Below are 23,274 nucleotides of genomic sequence, written 5' to 3' on the forward strand. Positions count from 1 at the left end.
ATATATATATATATATATATTTATACACACCCACACACATATATTTATACACACACACATATATATATATATATATATATATATATATATATATATATATATATAGATATGTATATATATATATATATATATATATATATATATATATATATGTATATAATTATGGTAGAAAAAAGTCAGAAGTAGTTGAGGGTAAGGCACCCAAGAAATACAGAGGTTACTTGGGGAAATTGCAAGGACATAACCAATGAGTTTTTAAGTATTTCTTGAGTTTGTTTTTTAATGGAGTGAGTGAGTGTTCTAGGGTCAAGTCAGCTGGGAGTATGTTCCATATTTTTCCAACAGAGTTGGCAAACATTGAGTCCCCAGCTGAGTAGTTGGAGTTGTATGTTTGAACTAGGAGTCTAGTGGATGATCGCAATGGCCAGGTGCTGTTGTAGGGGTTTATCAATTTTTTTAGTGCAGGTGTATTTTCTGGTTGGTAAAGGATTTTGTGCCACTATTAGCTGGTTGAACTGCAGTAGGCTTGGCAGTTCAAGCCATCCTAGGCGATTTAGGTTGTGACAATGGTTTATCCAGTAGGCTGTTCCAGTGGCAAATCTGGCAATGTGGTTATAGCAGGATGATAGTTTATTAAGATCTGTTTTGTTTAAGTTAGAGAATAGAGGTGAGGCATACAGAATAGTTGATAATAGATGGGAACGGGCAATTGCAGTTCTAGCAAGTGGGGGTAAGGAAAGGTTTGATTATGTAAAGAGAGACAAGTTTTCTTTTAAAGGTTTTGATAGTTTGATTGATATGCGCATCAAACTTTAGGTTTTTATCAACTATGATACCCAGTAGTTTAGTTTGTGCTTCTGGGGAGATGATAGTGCCATTGTTAGTTATGTTGAAGACTGGCAGGGGGATCCTGCATGTGGGGGAGAAGAGGAGCAACTTAGTTTTGTTGAGATTTAGGATTAGATGTTGATTGGAGAGCCGTTTTTGCACTTTATTGAAGGTAATTTGGGTTAATGTGAATAAAGTAGCTGGTGAGGTGTCAGAACAAATCAAGGTGGAGTCATCCGCATATTGAATGCAGGCAGCATCTGGGATGACTGAATGAAAGTAGTTGATAAAAATGGAGAAAAGGAGCCTTGGGGGACTCCTAATGTGATGGGTAGGTGAGATGATAGTTTGTTCTGCCATAGTACTGCCTGTTGCCTGCCCTGCATGTAGGATAGAAACCATTGGAGTGCATGGTTGGTTAAGGAGTAGGCTTTCTAGGTATTTATAAGCATCCTGTGGTCAGCCATGTCAAAAGCTTTGGATAGATCTAGAAATAGTGCTGATGATAGTTTGTTGTTATTGCGGTTGTGGTTAATGACGTTAGAGAAAGAGAGGAGGGCAGAAGTAGTACTGTGGTGTGGCTTAAAGCCATGCTGAAAGTTGAACAACAGCTTTTTCTGTATGAGGTAGTGCATGAGCTGTATGTGTACACACTTCTCCATAATTTTAGCTAGAGGTGACAGAATAGCTATGGGTCTAAAGTTTGACAGTTCAGTGAAACTACCTCTTTTGTGGAGAGATATGACATGGGAGAATTTCCATATATTGGGTACGGTAGCTTCAGATATAGCTCTGTTGATCAAGATAGAGATAGGGTAGGCTATGGTGTCAGTAGCCTTTTGCAGATAGTCTGCTGGGAGGAGGTCGGCAGCCAGGGTGGTGGATCTTAGTTTCTTAAGTAGGGCATGAATAAGTTGAGTAGGAACAGGTTGGAAGGTAAAGTATGTTTGCATACTGGGTGTGGCTACATTAGAATTAGAGCCATTGGAAGTGAGTTGGCTGGCTAGAGACTGGGTAGTCTCTGTGAAGAAGCTGTTGAAGTTATTAGCAATGTCTACTGGGGATTTTTGTTGGAAAGCTGAAGGGGGTGGAGTGGCAGTTTGGGCTGGGTGGAGTAGTTTGTTTATTCCTGCCCAGAACTTTTGAGGTTTGTTTTGGTGTTTTTGCAGCAGATGGTATTAGTGGTTCTTTTTATCTAAGGTTATGAATTTTTTGGTGTCTTTCCTTAGCTGTTTGAATCTTAGTTGAACAAGTGCGGCTTTTGTTTTTCGGTATGTGGCCCATGCTTTGTTTCTGAATGAAATTCTGGTTTTGGTATCTTTAGAAAGCCATTGTGCAATATTAACTTTGGTTCTAATAGAGCGGCTGGGAGCATGGGAGTTAAGAATAGCAAGGAATTTGGTGTTAAAGTATGCTACTGCTCCATCTAGGGGGAGACTTTTTAGTACTGACCAGTTACATGCCTTAAGTTCATTTTGAAACTTGGTGAGAATAAAATTCTTGCTGTTTCTTAATGTTCTATAGGTGGGTTGGTAGGAGCAGTCTACTTTCAGCTTGATTATATAGGTGAGACAGTGGTCACTTAGGTCAACAGGCAAAGTGCCTGATTTATAAAATTGAAGATGGGTATTGACGAGTATCCAGTCTATGGTACTTTCCTTGTTATTGGGTTTTCCTGTCCTGGTGGGAGAGGTTATGATTTGAGTAAATCCGTAGAGGTTTATGTGGGTTGTGGGGAGTTCACAAGAGCAAGTGTTACAGTCAATGTTGAAATCCCCAAGAACACGTGTTTCTTGGGGGTGGTTATTGGATAAGCAATATAAGAAGTCTTCTAAGGTTTCTGTGTTCCTCCTTGGGGGAATGTAGACACAATATTTACATTTTTGCTTTTGTTAAATTGTAGTTTTGAGATAAAAATTTCAGCATTATTGAACTGGGGTGGTTGTTGGGTGTCTATGCTGGCAGATAGGGTAGACTTGTAAAGTATGGCTACCTCACCACCCTTTCTGGTTATATGGTCCAGTCGAAACATACTATACCCTGGTGGCAGAATCTCATGGTCCTTGGTGGCAGGATTCAGCCATGTTTCTGTTGGGCATAATATATATGGGGAGTAAACAGCTAAGAGGGCATGCTGCTGCTGAGTTTTGTCATTTATGCTCCTAATGTTTAGATGGCAGGCCAGCAGTGAGCTAGGAGGTCTGTTGGAGCTATGGTGGTAGGGGATATAGTAGGGGGATTAGGGCCAACAATTGGGGATGGACCAGGGTTTGTGTGGATGTTGCCATCCTTTGTAAGGTTATAGTGTATCCAGAGTATGAGTTTTAAGATTTTGAATAAAATTTTGTAATAGCATCTAGTTTTATGACTAATGTAACTAGGTCTAGTAAGATGGTAGTATTTAGGGGTTAAGGAGGTAAGCATGAGAGGAGTGAGTAAGGGTGCATTATTATCTGTTATGGATGTTTGGAATTTAGGGTACTGGAAACCTGGATGATCCTGATATTCGTAGGTGGTTAGGAGATATGGGATGAATAAAAGGGGTAGAAGTAGAGTTACTAAGACTATATTGGGTGATGCATACCTACTGAATGGTACTTGAAACTTAGGCAAAAGGAATAGTAGAGTTGGAGGACTGGTGGTATCAGGTTGAGAGTGGTGCTGTTGAGTGACAAGTTGTTACTGATTGGTTTAAAAAAGTGGGGTGTGGTCTAGTACCAATAAATGTAGCAGCACCAGGGGAGGGAGGAATTTGGGGGCAGGGTGGGGTGCAAAGCAAGCCCGAGCGAAGTGAGGGCAAGCGGAGCAGGGATGCACCAATGCCTGTGTGTGTGTGTATATATATATATATATATATATATATATATATATATATATATATATATGTATGTATGTATGTGTATGTATATGTATCTATTATATATATATATATGTATGTATGTATATATGTGTGTGTGTAATCTATGTATATAATCTATATGTGTGTGTGTGTATATATATATATATATGTGTGAGTGTGCGTGTATATATGTATGTGTGTGTGTGTGTGTGTGTGTGTATATATATATATATATATATATATATATATACACACACACACACAAATATATATATATATATATATATATATATACACACAGATATATATACACACACACACACACACGTATGAGTACATATATGTTTACTCGTGCATAAACATTCACATAAATTTTTAAGTCTATCTGTTCCATGTCTTTTGTTGTGAAAGCATGACTTTAAAGGCTGTATGCATTCATAAGTATTTTTAAGAAAAAACAATATGTGTGTGTGTGTGTGTGTGTGTGTGTGTGTGTGTGTGTGTGTGTGTATTTATGTGTTTTTGTGTATATTGGTATGTTTGTGTGTGTGTATTTATGTGCATAATTTAATTATTTGGCCAGGAATATTTCTAGGAGGCAGTAAGTACTTGAGCAGAAAAATCGGAGTATCATCTTGGATTTTCATCATTGTACTACTATAAAACACTTTGGCCCTAAGTAAATAATTCAGCTTTTCTCTTGTCAGTTTCAAACCTGGAAATAAATTATTTATACAGTATCTTATTATACAGTACTTGCATGTCTGTTTCATTTGAAAGCTCTTGAAGGAATCCTTTGCAGACTTTAGGTACGGAAACCTCTGTTTTGTTGTTTTGGGTGGCATTTGAAGCTGTTTGCTAAGCTAATACACATTTTTCCTCTTCATTTAGAAAATTATGACCCATTATTTATGCATCCAGATCTGGCATATGGAACTCACACTGGCAGCTGTGGACACACAATGCATGCCCAGTGCTGGCAAAGGTAAACATCATGTATTTTTAAACTGCTGTTTTAATCTAATTTTTGAGCTGTTGACTTATTCTAATCTCCATTATATTTCATTTACACAGTGGCACCATGGTAATATTTTTTCTTTCCCATTTTTTCCATCTTTGTAACATGTTATGGCACCTCCTCCTGGCATCCAGCTGCCCTTGTTATTTTCAGTATTGATTTTCTTTTTAGTGGTTGTCTGCTGAGAAGTGCCCATTAAATGGCAGCTGTCTTCATATTTCAGGCAGCAACAACAAAGGATTGTTTTTTTTTTCATTGCAGCTTTATCCACCCTGCCTCTCAGGTGATGCCTGAGTATTTTATTTTCTTCTGGGCTCACTGGCAGTTGTGTTTTTTTAACATGGGCATGACGGAAAGCTTTTACCTATCTTAGACATTCTTGTGGTTGTTATGAAGTGCAGTAAAACACCTTTCTGCTGACAGCACATAATTGTTTCCTGTTTTGGCAGCAGTGCTGATGTAAACAGTTGGTCAGCAGCAGCCTTCTTGTGTGTAACTTCCTCTTCCTGGTGCTTCAGCAGCTGTACTCAAGGCAAGCTCAATAGCCATGACTTTGTGAGACCGGGAAACATTTCTGACCACATACCCCAGCCACATCCATCATTAACACATCACTGCAAGCTATGAACACAGAAATAAGGCTTGGATGGGGAAGTGCTAAGTGAACGTCCAGCTCTGGTATAGTTTTTGTAGTGAGCTTAGAACAGAAGTTATTTTTAAAAAGAAATAATAGTAGGAGGTATACAATATTGCATGAAACTATAAGAATAAAGCAAAGGAGTTTAGAAAAGAGAGGGGAAAAAAGAATAGGAAAGCAGTTTACTAAGAAACCATGGGAAGAAGTCTCTAAGGCTCCTAAGCATTCAGCAAAGTCCAGAATGTTTAGGATTTTTGCACCAAAGAGTTTACATTGGTATTTTAATACTTCAGGAAGATTTAAGAGGGATTTTTTTTCTCGGTTAGATAGCAAATGTTATAGGTATATTGGGAAAGAAAGAGGTAATTTGGAAAATGTTTTTGGGAATGTAATGTATTGACGGATTTAAAAATTTCCTTGCAGAGTACACTATCAGAAATGTTGGGGGAGCAAATGATAGCAATTGAGGAAATTATTCTTCTGAGCAAAGATATAGGATCAGAATTGCCTTGACATAGTAAGGTCTTAATAAGTTTCATTTTCTTGGCTACCAAAAAAAGCAGTTGCTAAAAAATGGAAATCAAAGCCTAAACCAACTGTAATTCAAGTACTACATATTGTAAAGGAGATAAAATAAATAGAGGTGTGATTTTTAGAAAAGGGAAGGAACAAATTACGTAGAAATAAGTGGAATTCAGTGAACAGTACATGCAGAATAATGCTCAGGAATAACAGTGAGCTTTAACGGAAGGCTGGAATTGAGCCATCTATGTAATGTTAAAGTGAATGATAATTGTTTCAAAAAAAAAAAAAAACATATGTAATGTGTAATGCATGAAAATAATGAAAAATGGTAATATATCTGTTTTTTTTTTCTATTAATGTGTGTGCTAATGTCATTGTTTAAAAGCAAAAATTTAATAAAGGTTTTTAAAAAAAAGACTGCAAGTCTATCTTTTGAGAGATAAAAGGCATGTTGGAGTTGATTGTCATGTATGTGGCCAGGCTTGGATTTTTAGATTTTGCAGTGATGGGGAAGTCCTAACTGGTCAGATCAAGGGTGATGTCGTAGGCATCATCAATAGTAATGCCAGCTCGTTTATGCCTTGTCCACTGTAAAGCAAGCAGTATCCTGCCAGCAACCACAGAGTTATGCCTCAGCCTCCACCTGGGCATGTCTCCTGCACAGGCATACCGCCAGTCTCTACCCCTAGATAGGCAAGCTGCTCACCCCTCCCCCCCGTTCCATCCATCTCTGACTTAGAATTGGGTTGTAGCCGGGACCTTGCATTTCTAGATGAAGGCCCTTGGCCCTGTCTGGTTAAATAGCGAAAACTGTCTTTGTCTTCAGCGTTATAAGTCAGAACACATTCATATTCTTCTAATTTTGGAGGAATTTTGAAGTCAGCATTGGGTTATAACTTCAGAAGTAAATGAAAGTCTTTACCTGAGCTTAGATGATAGGGTTGACAAACTACAGAATGTGCAGGATAACAGTTGATGCCCTTCATTATCACTGTTGCATTATTTATAACATTTATTTATTTGCATTTTGTTAACTGGGAAGGTCCACTGGGCCTTCCAAAGCCCTTTTTCCATGGAGGCCCGGGGAGAAAAGCTCCTCAGCACAGTAAAATGCAGAATTTTATACATTGATATTATACAGTTTTCAAACAAATTAGTCTACAAAGTTAAAAACACAATTAGCAATACAGTGACAAGACCGAGAGTACTGACAAATTACAATATTTTTAGAGTTAATTAGAGCATAGAGGAATTTTTGGTAAAACGTAGCATAAAAATAGTAAATAAAAAAATATATCATTCGAACTTGGGTATTTAAGGATACCAAGTGCAAGTACAGTTCCAGATGAAAGACAGGTATATGTTTAGAGAAGTTTTAAAGTGGGCAGGATTTTGGATTGTTCTAATGGTTACAGGTAGGGCATTCCAATTTTTGGCTAAAGAGTAAGAGTAAAAAAGTTGGCCAGGAGGTAGAGTTGGCTTGTAAACCTGTAGAAGTTGCTGATTCTCAGATCTAAGGAGCCTATTTGGGAGGTTGTAGGTGAATCCAATACAAAAACAAACCTCTAGCTGTAGGTTGCAATGAAGGCTGTCCTCCTCTATACCAAGAAAAACGAACTGGCCACATAGAATATCCAAAAACCGATCACTTTAATTTCCACACCAACACTGAAACAAATATAATAGTAGATAAAGATTGAGCGCGCTTTCGTCTCCTATCGTGAGACTTCTTCAGAATCTACAAATCTGCACCAACCTTCAGTATATATACACACAATTTTCTAATTCAATGATTACTTAATTAATTATTTAAACATATAAGTACAATTAATTCTAAACTATTTACTAACTGTACATAGTCCAGAAATATACAATAGCATGGAATCTACAAACCTCAAGCTATAAATACGTGTATTAAGAATAGAAATTAAAAAGTAAAGTAAATGAATAATAAAACATATATAACAACCTTCTGTATAAATAGATTGTTTAGGTGTAAATAAATAATGTTTATGCGACACCTTAATCAGCACATACAGTGTTAAAAACAGTAAATGTGGGCAACAATCAATGTCGGCAACATACTACCTCTTATGGCAAATATACATAATGGATCCCTAATGAACTATATTATTAATAGATAGATGGAACACCTTGTCCTATAAATACTAATAAAAATAAACCTATCTAGTCTTAATTTCATCACCTACGATGCTTAATGTATATATATATGTAAGTGTTATAGCATGACAGTTGTATAAAAAGACCAATCCTACATGTAAATTATATGTATATCCATATATATATATATAAAACTCATAAAAACTTGTGAATCATGTAATAAGGTATACCACAAAATAAAAATAGTAATAAATATATAAATATGTAAAATTCTCTATTACAGAATTTGATCTCAAAAATTCAAATACTACTGTTGAATAGTTAAAAAGTGTGTTAAAAAATATTAAAATATTCTCCAGTATACATTATTCCTTCCTCACCAGCCGTGGCTGTGTAGTAATAGTGGAACTGTTACCTAAGTATCCAAAAAACTATAATGGTGGATCATTTCTGTTTCCTAACATAATTAGATGCTATCATTTTTAAGGCAGGTTTTATCGAAATATGATCATTCATTCCTGGATATACACAAGAATCCAGTCTCATCTGCCGTATCATCTCTCGGTATTCCAAAAAGGTTTCCCAGTCCCCTCTCCTTTCCTTTTGTTTTACTACCTCCAGTACCCAAAATTTTATATCCATATTCTGGCAAATAGTAGAATGCCTATAAAGTGCATTATTCTCATTCTTTTTACTAATGTCTCTAATGTGTTCATATATACGTGTTTTCAAATGTCTTTCTGTCTTACCTATATAGTACCCCCAGCAGGATTGACAATAAGCTAAATAAACCACTCCTTTTGTGTAACAACTTGTATAAGTGTGACTTATGATTATAAAATTAATGCTGGGAATATTAATATCCTTTCTAAAGGCAATGTATGGGCATTGTGCACACCTCCCACATTTGTGTGTGCCCACCTTTAGTGATGCCCCTCCTTTTTCTTGTACCTTCTTCTTCTCAAAAATGTTCTTCAAATTTCTGTTTCTTCTAAATGTGTATTTTAACTGGTATTGGAATATGTTTATTCTCATGGGCATCATTTTAAACATATTCCAAATCCCATTAATGCCCTTCTTTAACCAACCTATGTCCGAATAATGGGTTAAAATTAAATGGGGAATTTCTTTGTCTAGTATATTGTTTAGTCCCTTACTATAATCCTTATTAAGGTCATACTCCTTATTTGTACTTGTGTCCATATTAGTGTCCATATTAGTGGTGAGGTGTGATAGGCCCTTGTCATACTGTCCAATTGCCAGTAATGGTTTAAATCTACTAATACGTTTCTTTATTATTTCTGTTTTGATTTTTTCTATCATATTTAAAGGGTAACCTCTTTCCTTAAACATCTCCTGTATAAGCTCCAATTCATCTATAAAATCACAATACTCAGTGGACATTCTAGAAGCTCTTATTTGCCCTTTGACTATATTTCTTTTTGTATAGTGGGGATGGTCACTTTGGTAATGTAGATATGAATTTGAAAAACATTTCTTTCTAAATACTTTGGATTTATATCCACTTTTCTTATAATCTTTAGTAATCGTTACATCCAAATAGTGTATTTCATCCTTATTATACTCATGTGTAAATTCCAGGAACTGGGTGGTACTATTAATGTATTCCATAAACTGTTCAATTAATTCTTTTCCTCCGTTCCATATAATTATAATATCATCCAGGAATCGAAAGTACCTAATTATATATTGTTGAAAATTAGACCCAAAAATATATGTATTCTCCCAAAATAACATTATAATATTTGCATAAATGGGTGCACATGTTGACCCCATGGCAACTCCATCCAATTGATGGTAGATGTCTCCTTGAAAATAAATAAAGTTATATTTTAACACTAATTCCATATTTTCAAGGACTAGTCTAAATTCTTCCGGGTTCAGCATGTTAAGCTCAGCAACCATTTTTTCAAACCAATCCATCCCTTCCTTGTGTGGAATCACTGAAAATAAGTCTTTTACATCTATTGTTATAAACACAAAATCTTCTTGGAATGGTATTGTGTTGAATTTCTTCAAGAAATCCCAAGAATCAATCAGTATGTGCGTATAGTTACTGTAAAATCTTTTTAACTTGGTGTCAACATATATACCAAGAGGTTGAGTTTTTGAACCCCTAGATGTAACAATTGGTCTCATTGGGGGATCTGTTGTACCCTTTTGTATTTTAGGAATACCGAAAATTTCAGGTATAACTGGTTTCGGGACTCTAAGAAAATTGTATAATTCCACATCTATAAGTCCCTGTAACAAATTATCCTCCAGTATAAGGTCTATTCTTTTGTACAAAATATTCAATTCATTCATTGAAATTATACGATACCTATTATCGTTGTCAAGAATTTTAAGCATTCTCTCAGTGTAATCCCAGCTGTCCATAAGTACCACCCCCCCCCCCTTATCAGGTTTCATAACCCGTATATTCTTATTATTACTAAGTTTTTCTAAAACTGTCTTTTCTCCTTCAGAAAGGTTAGTTGGTATTTTACATCTCTTCTTATATCCATCCCTGATCATTTTGATGGTACACACCTCAAAATTGTGTATATCCTGCTGTAAAGGGGGGTTGTACGTGCTACTTTTCTTTAATACCTTATTTTCATATGTCAAGTGATCTTGGTATATAACTGCTAGGTTCAACTTCCTTGTGAATAGTTTGATGTCTAGTACTAACTCTTCTATCCTAGGTACTCTTGCTGGAACAAAGGTGAACCCCTTTGTAAAAAGTTTTAAGTATTCATTAGTAATTTCCAAATCTGTGTAATTAAATATATTGAAGTTATTGCTACTATGTATGATAATATTGTTTAGATGGCTTGGTGTTTCTTCGTTAATAAATTCTTGTCCTAGTTCTTCCATTAACATAAGTTCACTGTCTAAACCACTTATTCTTGCAGTAGCTAGGGATAATGGATGTAGTTGTTGTATAGTAACACTTTTCCGTGGGGTTGACGTACATAGTCTTACATTCATCTCCTGTCCCATTCTCTCCCCTTGTGTCTTCTACATAATTCTCCGTCACTTCTGCGTATGATTGTTGTCCATTCCGATTCCTGATTCTTTCTGACCTCCTCACCTCTTGTATTACTTCTAAAGGGTCTTCAAATACATCTGTTCCATCAATTTCATTTACATCTATCTGATAGTTCATATCTTGGTCATTCCTTTGCTCTGCCATATTATGCGGTTCTATACCATTCATTCTATTGTCATTTTGGTAATAATGCTTCCCTATTGTGTTATATCTTTTGTAAATAGAATAAGCTTTACCCTTTTCATATTCCCCTATATCCCGCTCTAATTTCTCCATTTTCCTTTTATAATTTTTCAAAATAATGTTGTCCACTTCCTGAAGTGTCTTATAATAAATATTTCTATATTCAGTCACCGTGAACAATAAATCATTCATAATCTCAACTTTCAAAATATCAATTTCCCTTTTACATACTTCCATTTTTTTACCATTGTTCTCTATCATAGCCTTCAAAATTGCAAGCCCACATTCATTAAGTATATTTGAAATAATTTAAAAAAAATCCATATCATTAAATGTATTGTTTTTAAATTTGTTAAGTCTCAAGCCCTTGGGCACAATGTTCTGCTCAATACATTTTGTTAAATAAAAATTATCCAAACTAAGGTTTTTGTACCTATTGAGTTGGACTTGAAACAATTTACATTTGTCCTTAAATCCAGTGTTGTTTGGTAGCCTCCTTTCCGCTTCTGCTTGATTCGCCGAAAACGATTTATTCAGCCATGTGTCAAAGTCTATATTCCTGTACGTATCAAACCCCCTCTCGCTGGGTAAATGATGTTCCTGTTGTTTCCTACGACCACAATCAGACGAACTAACTGTATTTCCATTGCCCATAGCACCACGTTGTCGCTCATCCCCACTTGGGTTCCGATGACTGGAACTTCTGCCTTCCTTCTGCTTAATTGTCGTCACTTCCTTTTCAGCGTTGCCAGGACTACGCTGAGCACAAGGAATAGTTATGTTTAAGTCCAAACCCAACGATGGGTTAGAAACGTTAGAATTATTGCATGCATTGTTCTGGTTCTGGTTCTGCAAATAGTTTTGCGAATGGTTTTGAATTGATCTGACCAATTCGCTCAAGAGTGATTGCTCGCTCATACTCAGGGACTCCTCGAAACCAAACAGCTAAAACACTTGTAACCAACCACTGCAACTGGGTACACACACCCTGTACGAACGAATCCAATACAAAAACAAATCTCTAGCTGTAGGTAGCAATGAAGGCTGTCGTCCTCTATACCAAGAAAAACGAACTGGCCACATAGAATATCCAAAAACCGATCACTTTAATTTCCACATCAACACTGTAACAAATATAATAGTAGATAGTTGTAGGTGAATATAGTGCTAAGGGCAGGACAGTCCAAAGGTTTAAAGATAAGTTTTTGAGCTGTAGTTAGATGCAAATAGGTGAGGTAGTTTGTTAGTTCCGACTATTTTAGGGAGTGTAAAGCAGTACAGTGAGGGGAGACGTTTTTGGAATTTATTGCAAATTTTGCAGTTTTATTAAAATGCCTCTCGAGCTTAGCCCTTAGAGTGGTTTGAAGGTTGGTAAGTAGAGGTGCACGCGGTACATGAGAGAAGGTAGTAGATAAGTGGAGGGGCTGAGGAGCTTGTTGTGTCTATAGAGGATTTCTAGTTTCTGATGAGTTTATCAGATGATGATGTGCTACACGTGAATATCAAATGTTAGAAGTTCATCTGTGGTGATTCCTAGAAGTTTTGTATGGCTGACAATTTCTGTTTATGCCTTACTTTGGGAATAGATATTGAACATGGTTTTGTCTAACAGGGTTGATGTCTTAAGGATGAATAGCATCTTCTTGGATATATTTGGGTTAAGGGCTAGGTGCTTATTACACCTCCAGGACTCTGTGGTAGAGAATGCTTTTTGAGTTTTGAATTGGAGTTCAGAAATGGAGTCAGCTGAACAAACAATAGTTGAGTTGTCTAAATATTGAATATGCTCTTTGTGGGTCATAGATGTGTGGAAATTAGTAATGAAAGTATTGAATAGGAGGAGACCAAGTATGGAGCCTTGAGAAACTCCAGTAGAGGTGTTAAGGTAAGAAGAGGTAGAGTTTTGCCATTTTGACAGCTTGTTGCCTGTCGTTTAGATAGCTTGAGAACCAGTTGAAAGTGGTGGAGGAGAGTCCAAAGCTTGAGAGTTCTAATAGTAGTAATGGGTGGAAACTGTATCATTAACCTTTGATAGATATAAGAAGAGAGTAGATACTGTTTTTCCAGAATCACGAGCTCTGTTGACAGTATCCAGGAAAGATGATGAGGGCAGTTGTAGTGTCTCCTGCTGAGGATAACCCAACATCAGGCCAGTATAGCAAAGCTTTTACATTCTCCCTATCGTCTCCCCTACATCTGGCATATGTTCCACATGCCAGCGTAGGGTGTGAAGGTTACATAAGCACATATCAGACTCAGAACTTCTTTGCCATCAGTCTGAGTGCTAAAGTTGAGCATCTGTCCGAATGCCTTACACTGAGCTGGTTTCTATAGAGCCATTTACAGATAAATGCCCCATTGGGTTCCTTCTTTTGTTTGTGTACTTGGGGTTCATGTCATCCAGGAAAGGAAAATAACGTGTGAGGCAGATTACCCATAAAGACAGTCACAAGAAGTGTGTATTCTGCCTAGCTGGCTCATACCCAGTGAACCATTTGTCATGCTTTTGTTCCCAAAATGCTTCACAGCCATCTGTTCTCTTCATCCATTTATCTTGAGAACCAGCATCTCAGACCTTTGACCTAGGGTATGATGACTGAAGCCACTCTACTTCAGATACAGCAGTCTCTTAAAAAGAAGACCCAGAAGTCTTAATCTGATTCTGCTGCGGATGAAGACCGCAAAGACCATCTGATGCTGAGAACAGTTTCTACCCCATGACCTTGTTTAAAGCTGACATGGAACTGGGTTCTTGTATGTCCTCTGAGGCAATGCAGATGTCTGCTGTGGATGTTGAGGGGGAACCACAGCTAATCATTTCTGAAGGGCCTAGGGGGATTCCCCAGATTATTGTAAGGGAACAGGTTCCTGGTACCCTTATTTGAGTGTGTGTCTCGGAAGCCCCTAGTTTGGTCAGAGCTGATGTGCCACTAAAGAAAGAAGCAGAAAACTAATCACATTCCTCCCATTGCTAAAGATCCTAAGAGGGAGTGGCAGGTCTTTACCCAGGGGTTTATTCAGTGCCTTGCTGGCCTTGAGACCACCTCAGGGGTTATCTGTTCCTGCTTCTCCTTGGTCTTTGACTCCAACCAAAAGGACTAGGAAATCTAATTCTTTGGATGAAGAGGTGGATTCAAGAGATGAATCACTGGCCTACTCCTCACACATTACCTCACCTTTGGACTGTGTGGGCCTTAGGAAGGGGATCCGTGAGTTCTGATTCTCCCTTGGAGGAGTTTCCTTTGGGGGAACTGTGGTATGCATGACTGAGCATTTAAGTGGGATTGCTCACAAGTCTGTGATACTTAGTAGAGGTATTTTGACCCATTATAGATGGAATACTCTAAACCTCCTTCTGTTCCTCTCTGGGTTGGATATATTTACAGCTGTCTGTTTTGCTCCAGATTCCCAGCCTCTGATCCCAAAGAAGGCTGACCATTTTTATATGGTACCTGAAGCCTTTAAGTACCTGTACAAGTGTCCTTCAGACCCTGCTGTGGTCTCTTTTTCTGCTGACAAGTCATCTAAGCTTTTGCCCTCTTCCAAACTTTTCCCCTGTGATAGACAGTCTGGCTGTGGATAGGCTAGGTAAAAAGGTGTTCACTTCTGCTACACTGGCTGACAGGGCCATAAATTAACAAACCCATATGACCAAGTATGTTTTGGCCTTTGTCTTAACTTGGGGGTTTGTCAGACCTTCTGGACTCTGAGTGTAAGACTGCTTCCTTCTTATTGAGTTCTACTTGCCCATCACTCTGTCAAATGTAGTTGTGATGTGGCTGATGCACCTTCAAGAGCTGTTGCTTCAGTTACGGGGAGGTACTCTTGGCTTTATATTTGGTATTTACCTGATGATATTAAGGCCACGTTCATAGATACTCCTTTGAACAATCAAAATATCTTTGGTACAGCTGCTGCTGACTTAAGACTGTACAGGACAAGGGTAAAGTTATCTAGGATCCTAAAACAAATTTTCATTTCTCCCTTAAGTAAATTCAGAGAAACTATCCTATTAAGTCTGTCTTTGTTGGTAGGTAGCCTTGTCAGCCTTGTAAAGGGGAAAGGGTTCCTGAGTGTATGTTCTCTGAAAAAAATCAAAAGCCCCCTTTTTGGGACAAATCTGCCTTCATCTAACATATTTTTTCCCATTTTCTTTGGCCAGGTTTCCTTCTCTCTTCCAGTCTGGCAGCAGATTACTTTAGCCTCCTTGGTTCTGTCCATTATTCATCATGGTTATTTATAGTATGGAACCCACCCCCCAGGTCTTCCTTAACTCCCTTCCAGACCAACTTCCTTATTTTTCTGTAGTTCTGCAGTATCTTTTGGATAAGGGCACCATCTAACCCACTCCAGCAGAATGCCAAAGACGAATATGGATTTATTCCAGAATGTTTCTGATTCCCAGAAAAGAGGGTTCATGGAGATCTGTCCGTGACCTCTCCTTTCTAAATACTTTTTTAAAGATTCCTTTCTAGATGCTTTCCCTCCAGACTCTGTTTCCTCTCTCACTTCCACAGCCTCCCTAGACCTAAACATACCTATCTTCATATTCCCATTCTCACCCTCTATTCAGGACGTTTCTTCATTTTTTTTTTTTTTTGCTTCTTCCTCTCATTTTCAGTTCTCTGCTTTGCCCTTCAGTCTTTCTACAGCTCCAAAGTTATTCACCAAATGACTGGCCCCTGTCATAGCCTTTTGCATGCTTCAGGGAATCCCTATTTTGCAATATCTAGATGGCCTGCTTCTTCAGGCTCCCTGTCAATCCAGGCTTTTACAGGATCTGCACTTCACCTTGCTCCTTCTGCACAGTCTAGGATTCCCCATCAATCTCAAGAAGTCAGTTCTGATCCCTTCTCAAGACCACATTTTTCTGGGTTGCATAATCCAAACAGTTCTAATGTTGACTTTTCTTCCTTATCCTAAGGTTCTATTGCTGGCAACCTACTTCCAGTCTCTACTTCTCCTTTCTGTTATTCCTGCAAGGAAATCTCTCAGAACCTTGAGGTTCAGGGCATATACCATTCTCATGCTTCTCTTTGCCAAGCTTCATATGTGGAAGCTTCAGTGGTACCTAAAGATGGCTTGGCTTCAGCTTTACCACTCTCTAGTTTCCTTACAACCTTGTCTGAAACTCTAGCTTCATTGCTAGATTCAGCAGATCTCTCTCAATCCAGGACTACCTTTTCAGACTTCTACCCCTTCTCAAGAGCTGTTCAAGGACTCTTCCGATTGGGGGCGGGGAGCATCTTTCACCAATCTGAAGATTCAGGGTATATGCCCCCCGCATCAGAGGTCAGACCACATCAACATACAAGAGATGAGGCACTCATTCTTGCTGTTCAGGCCTTCTATTCTCTTTGGTCTCCAGGCCCTTTAAAGGTCTTTGCGGACAAGACCACAGTCATGTCATACATCAACATACAGTGGGGCACAAGGTCTTATCTTTGCAGATGAGCCCTTCAGACCTAGGACTTTGCTATCTGCCCTCAGATAACCCTTCATTTGGTCTACGCTCCTTCAGACCACAACATTGTAGCAGTCTCCCTGAGCAGGTCCAGGACACAACCTCATGAATGGATACTTCACATGGAGCTCTTTCTGGGCACAGTATTCCTCAAGTGGATCTTTTTGCCTTCCCTCTGAACAGGCAACTTCCTCACTTTTGTTCCAGAGTCTCAAGTCCTCAGACTTGAAAGGTGAATGCCATGTTCTTTATTATTATTTTTTTTTTTTGGAAGGGAATGTTCCTATACGCTTACCCTCCTCTTCCACTACTTCTCAGGGTCCTGCACAAGATCAGAAAGGACTTAACCAGAATCTTTCTGGTGATCCCGTTTTGGCCCATACCACACTGGTCCCCCCATATCTTTCACCTGGCCAGGGGCAGTCATCACAAGTTACCTCACTGAATGGGTTTTCTTACACAAGATGAGGGGTCTTTCATTCACCCTCATTTGTCCACTCTTCGTTTGGCCTTTGGGTGACAGGGTTTTGATCCCTTTTAGACACCAGTTTTCTGAGGATGTGCTTAGGATTCTGCAGAAGGCCAGAAAACCCACTACTAGAAAATCTTATATGGCTAAATGGAAGAGATTTCTGTTTGGTGTCCCAAGTGTCCAAGCCAAAGAAAAGCCAGCAGTAAAGGTGCAAACCCACAGTTTAATACATATAATAAAAAATAAAAATCACATAACAAGGTAGAGGGTAATAAGCCCAACTAACTGCCCCAATCCATAAAAATTTGTAGATATTCTTAAGTAAATCCACAGGGCAAATGGAAGTAATCCAATGACCAAAACCACCAGTGAATGAAAAATAATCCACTTGCATGGAGGGAAACCACCAGACGCCAACAGCAACAAGGAGGAAAGAAGAACCAAGAATCTGCGTGATGCATGTACGGCAGCTGCACGGCTCATAAATCAACATATCCAAACCAAAGAAAAGCCAGCAGTAAAGTTGGAAACCCACAGTTTAATACATATAATAGAAAATAGAAATCACATAACAAGGTAGAGGGTAATAAGCCCAACTACCTGCCCCAATCCATAAAAATTTGTAGATATTCTTAAATAAATCCACTTTACTTAAGAATATCTACAAATTTTTATGGATTGGGACTGAAGACCAATTTTGGATCTCACAGTTTTGAACAAGTCAGTTTGACTTACAAAGTTTTGGATGGTCAAAGTTCGGTCCATTCTACCTTTCTAGGGCAAGGACTACTGGATGTCCTCGATAAAGATGAACAGACAATCCAGAAAGTATTTATGCTTCTCGCTGGAGTCAGTCACTATCAATTCAGTGCACTTCCCTTTGGCCTCACCACAGCCCCCAGGATGTATACCAAATGCTTGGCAGTGGTAGCAGCTCAACTGAAACTGAAAGGATTCTGAGTGTTTCCATATCTAGTTGACTGACTCATTACTGCCCCAACCAGGCATCTAATAACAAGAGCAAGGGATCAGGTACTTCAGATATGTTTTCATCTGGAGATAACCATAAATGAAACAAGTCTCAGCTGCAACCAAATCAAACCTTAGAATTCATAGTAGCAGTCTTCAACACAATATCAGTGACAGCTTCTCTTCTTTTTTCAAGAGTGCAGACTATCAAATTCCAGGTCAGGAAAATTATTCACAGTGCCAACATTTCAGGTCAGCTGATCCTTCAAGACTTGGGGCCAGTGTCAACTGCCATAATCTTAGCTTCTCTGGCAAGATTTCATGTGAGAATTCTTCGGTGGATGTTAGCAACACAATGGTTGATTCTTACATGTGATGACATGCGCTGGTAAAGAATCACTTGGGCATGCAATAGATACCTCTGGTGGTGTTTTCACTCGGATCGAGTTCTACAAGGCTGTCCTTTCATTCTCCCTCAACCCCAGGCCAGAGAGACAACTGATGCTTCCCAGATTTTTTTTTTTGGGGGGGGCACTTTCTGGAGCGAACAGTCCAAGTTACTTGGTCCCCTCAAGAAGCCAGCTTTCATATCAATGTCCTAGAGATTAGAGTACTGCTCATAGTGTTGCAGGCCTTCCAGGAGACACACCCTCTAGGAACAGTTGTGATTCAGACAGACAGTATGTTAGTAGTATGGTACAACAACAAACAAGGAGGGACCAGATCTTACCCCTTGTGTCGAGAAGCACTGTGTGTGTGGCAATGGGCGATCTCATCCAACCTCTTTATCATAGCAATGCCCATTCTGGGGAAGTCCAACGTGACAGCAGACAATTTGAACAGGTCCATTCTTCTACCTCGAGTGGTCCCTCAACATGAGAGTGTCAGAAATTATTTTTCCACCAGTGGGGCCAGCCTTGCTGTGATCTTTTTGCTTGTCCCCCAAACAACAAATACAGCAACTACTTTACTCAGACCCCCCCCCCCCTCAGGTGAAATCATCTAGGGACACTCTACTTTGCGATTAGCCCCCAGTCTACTTTATGCTTATCTGCCAGTTCCCCTGATTTCAAAATTTCTGCAGAAAGTTGACAGGTTGAAGAGTAAAGTCATTCTCATTGCACCTTACTGGCCTTGTCAGATTTGGTTCTCTTTCCTATCCTACTCCATCTACTTTGCCAGCCTTGATTCTTGATCTGATTTCAGAGCTCCTGTTGCATCCAACAGATCTGATTCCATCCGGATATCTCAAACCTCAGGCTAACAGCTTGATTTCTTCAATTCCATTAATAGCCAGACAACCGATGCTCTCTTCCCTGTTCATCATATTCTTTTGTCTTCCTGTAAACCATCTGCAAGAAAGCTTTATACAAGTATGTGGAAAAGGTTTGTTTGCTGGGCACAACAAAAACACATTGATCCCATCTGATGATGTAAATCTTCATTCATTCCTTACAGATGTGTTTCGGTTCCGTCCTCGCAACCGACTCTGTCAATACAACAAGCTCGAGCCAGCCAAAAAACTCTCGAGCTAAGTCGTACCCATAGTGCCCCTCTCCTCCTCCCTTCAGATCTCGTTTGACGCATACTTCTCAAGACAGGCCAAACCAGCTCTCAGCTAAGTAGTGAATTTTTTTATATCTCCTGACTAAATAGTACCTAGTCTTCTTAATTTCTTCCCTTTTTTAGTCATTGATGGTTTTTCTTTACCCTTGTAGTTTTAGAGTGAGTTTTCTTCTTACCTTTTGGTATTCTTAGTACCATTGTTGGTACAGGCCCCTCCTTTACCTTAATGGTAATTGCTTTACCATTGTTGATATTTCCCCTTCTCCCCCTTCTTTTCTCTCTCTCTTGTCTTTAAAAAAAAGGATAATTTCTTTCAAGCTGTGTATGTGTGTTTACCTTGAGTGTATTGGAATTTAATTATTGTCTTGTTTAGTCAAGATTGTGACTAGTTTTTGGACTTTGACTGTTGTCTTATTTAATCGAGATTGTGACTATTCTTTATAAACTTTGACAAGAAATGGATGACTGGGTTCAAGCAGTGTGACAAATGTGGGTGAAAAATGCCCCACTCTGATGGGCATCTTTTATGTGTCTACTGTTTTGGGGTTCATAAGTTCATAGGTGTGTACTAGGCTAACAGCCCATGCCACCCAAAGTTAATTCACAGTGCCTCTGTCAAGCAAGACCACTGAAATGATGCCTGGAGTTAATTTCCTATTGCCCATCCACTCGTCAAGATTTCTCTTAAAGAGGCCAGTGAAGTGCTCTGCTTAACATGAATGGGAAGTTTGTCCCAGAGTATGGGAAGTCTCTGGGTTAGGAACTTGTCCCTCCAGCATGTTCTGTTTATTGTGGTAATGAGGTTTAGGTCCCTGGAGCATGTGGCATGGAGGGATTGGGATTTCTTTAGGTGTAGCATATCTAGCAGCTCTGGGTCAGACATGGCTTTGTAGGTCAAGCAGAGATCGCCTCTAAGTAGGCGATAAGAGACCGAGTATAGCTGGAGTTTTTTTGAGCCTGTCCATGTAGGGCATGTGTCTAAGGCCTAAGATCCTCTTAGTGAGGTATTTTGTGTGGCCTTTCCAGTTGTAGGTTCCTCACCTTCAGGTTCAACCTCCGTGTAACGTTTGTAAAAATTTTAGCTGTCGCACTTTGGCAGAGCGAAAAAATAAATTGATCCTGAAGGGATTACTAAAAACTCCTTTTTCCGAAGCCCTTTCTGAGGCAGAGGTCTCATCACCTCCCAGAAAAGAAAGCAAAAAGAGAAGCCATTCAGTTCTGACTTCTCCAGGTTCCAGGGAACCAAAATGTTATCAGACCATACCTGAACCGATACCAAAATTACTAAAAATGTCTGCTCTGACTATTGCAGCACCAGAGCCTGTAGCTCTCTCTATGGTGCCGAAGTCGATAATGCCTTCCATGGAATCGACAACAATGATACCTGCTTTGGTCCTGATAATTCCTTCGGTACCAGGCATGATTTTAGCACCCACAGTAATATCTCCCATGGCTCCTTCGATTTCGGTGCCAAGAACTGAATTTTTGCCCAGGACCAGATATTCTCCTACAATCGCCCCCTTTTTAGGACAACAGTATAATCCATTCCTCGAGAGACCTGACTCTCCTTCCAGAATATCTACACGTTCAAACTTGATGTAGTGAGGCTTGTAGATCAGCTCCTAGCAGCGAGAGGCATTCCATCCCCTACCAAGACCTCCCTCCCACCTGGAGCTGAAAATTTTTATGCACAGACTCCAACATATCTTCCTTCAACCTCTTCTCAGGCTTTAGAGCCCTCAGTACTGATGTCTATCCCGGTGCCAACTACTTCAGTTCCTGTGATGTTACCTTCCATGGTTCCAGAGGCTAGCCTCTGGACTTGGCTCCATTTGGAGCCGCTCCACCCTCGGAACCTTGACTTGCCTGTCGGCACTGTGAGCCCTAGTTCAGCACCAATTTTGTCTATGGCGCGGTCTACTGTTCCGGTTGTTTTGACAGCTCATAGTCCTCTTGGGGTTCCTGTCTTGGAAGCGGGCTCATTAGAGCGGGGTGTGACCCCACTTCCAAGGTTGTCCTTCTCGGTTCTGGGCTCCCATCCCTCTTCAGGTGGGCCTGCCTTCCAGGTGATGGAGAGGACGCTTACTTCTACAAGCATGCAGTTGGCACCCCCTTTGTCAGAACCTGACATTTCCCTTTTGGTCTGGTATGCAGCAGACACAGCCCACTATGCATGTTCATCGGGCATGGGAGCAGCAAGAAACCCTACTCCAGGGCACCTGCTTTTCGGAGTCGTCCTCAGAAGGCCCCACTGAGAAGCCATCCCAAAAGAGAACATACAAGAGGAAGCATGTCGATTCCCCTGAGGAATCCCTCATCGAAGATACAGATTTTGATGAGGGAGAAGGGTCCCCACAGTCATCCCCTGAGGATGTCTCATTCGGAGACATACTGTAGATCCTGAAACAGAGAGATGACTAGCCCATCAACCCTTCTACTGAGGAATCTGTATTCTTGCAAGCCTTCTGTGCGCAGCCCTCTACTTCATGGGTGGCCCCAACTTCAGATGACCTGATTAATGCAGTGTGCGTCAAAGGCCCCCTGACACCATTGTGCCAATTCCCCAAAGACTTGATAAATTCCTGTCTCCACCACAAGACCACCCCCACTGCTCCAGAGGCTTGGCAGTAGATTCTATGGCTGTGGCGGCGGCCACTAAGAAAAAACTTGCTGAAGAAAGTTCGACTGTCCATCCTCTGAACAGGGAGTAGAGGAAAATAGACAGACTAGGGAAGTGGACTTGCGCTTCAGCGACCTTCGCTTTATGGTCACTTAACTACCTGGCACATGTTACACATCTCCAAAGGGACCTGATTACAGACCTTTCAGGTACTTTGGGAGGGGTATTGCCAGAAGAGGTGCGAGATAAAGTCGCCTTTCAGCTTGCCACCCTGGAGTCCATTTCAAACTCCTCCATGCGGCTGATCGTCCATACAACTGAGGGGGCAGCCAAAGCAGCTGGTTCAGGCGTTGTCATGAGACGTCATGCCTGGATGCGCTTGTGTGACTTTGCAGATCCCTTCAAGTCTTCCTTCATCAAAGCTCCTGTTGATGAGTCTTCCTTGTTTGGCCCAAAAGTTAGACGCATTAGCCAGTTGTGAGAAAGACAGAAAGACCCTATCTGCCATGGGCATATGCTTTTCTGCCCCTCAACAATCCTACCCCAGGAATCAGAGAGGCGGGAAGATGTGGTTCAAAAAATCCCAAGGGCCTTTCCATGACACATGATGAGCAGTCTCTCCAGAGCAGAGGGGGGAACTCATTCGGAAGACGCCCCTCCTGTGGCAAAGGGGGCCTTGAAATCAGGGCTCCAGAGATTCCTTCTCTGGTCAGCCCTGTCAGCGCTCTGAAGAGTGGCCCGATTGCTTACCTCTGGAAGCAGTCGGGGACATTTTTTTGTGCACCACATTGGTTGGCAAGTCAGTAACATCAGAGTCATGGGTGCAGAGGATAATGACCAGAGGTTATCATATCCCCTTCAACCTTTACCCCAGGCCTCTAAGGCGAATCCCAGATGTTCCACCCAGTCAGGGGGATGCAGCAGCACTAGAAGTTCTAAAACTGCTAAGAAAAAGAGTCATCCAGTCAGTCCCACCA

The 23,274-nt window shown here is 40.0% G+C and overlaps 1 protein-coding gene across 3 annotated transcripts in view; it reads left to right on the forward strand.

Annotated features, from left to right (window-relative positions):
* UBR2 (ubiquitin protein ligase E3 component n-recognin 2) overlaps positions 1 to 23,274 on the forward strand; it is a 5,196,118-nt gene that overhangs the window by 3,437,407 nt on the left and 1,735,437 nt on the right. For all 3 annotated transcript variants that reach the window (XM_044061864.1, XM_044061881.1, XM_044061872.1), the window contains exon 31: positions 4,559 to 4,652. In XM_044061864.1, the coding sequence (XP_043917799.1) occupies positions 4,559 to 4,652 (94 nt within the window). The remainder of the gene's footprint in view (positions 1 to 4,558; positions 4,653 to 23,274) is intronic.

Source organism: Protopterus annectens, chromosome 1.part0 (genome assembly GCF_019279795.1).
Source record: "Protopterus annectens isolate FY-2018-M chromosome 1.part0, PAN1.0, whole genome shotgun sequence".
In the NCBI taxonomy this organism is placed as follows: domain Eukaryota; kingdom Metazoa; phylum Chordata; order Ceratodontiformes; family Protopteridae; genus Protopterus; species Protopterus annectens.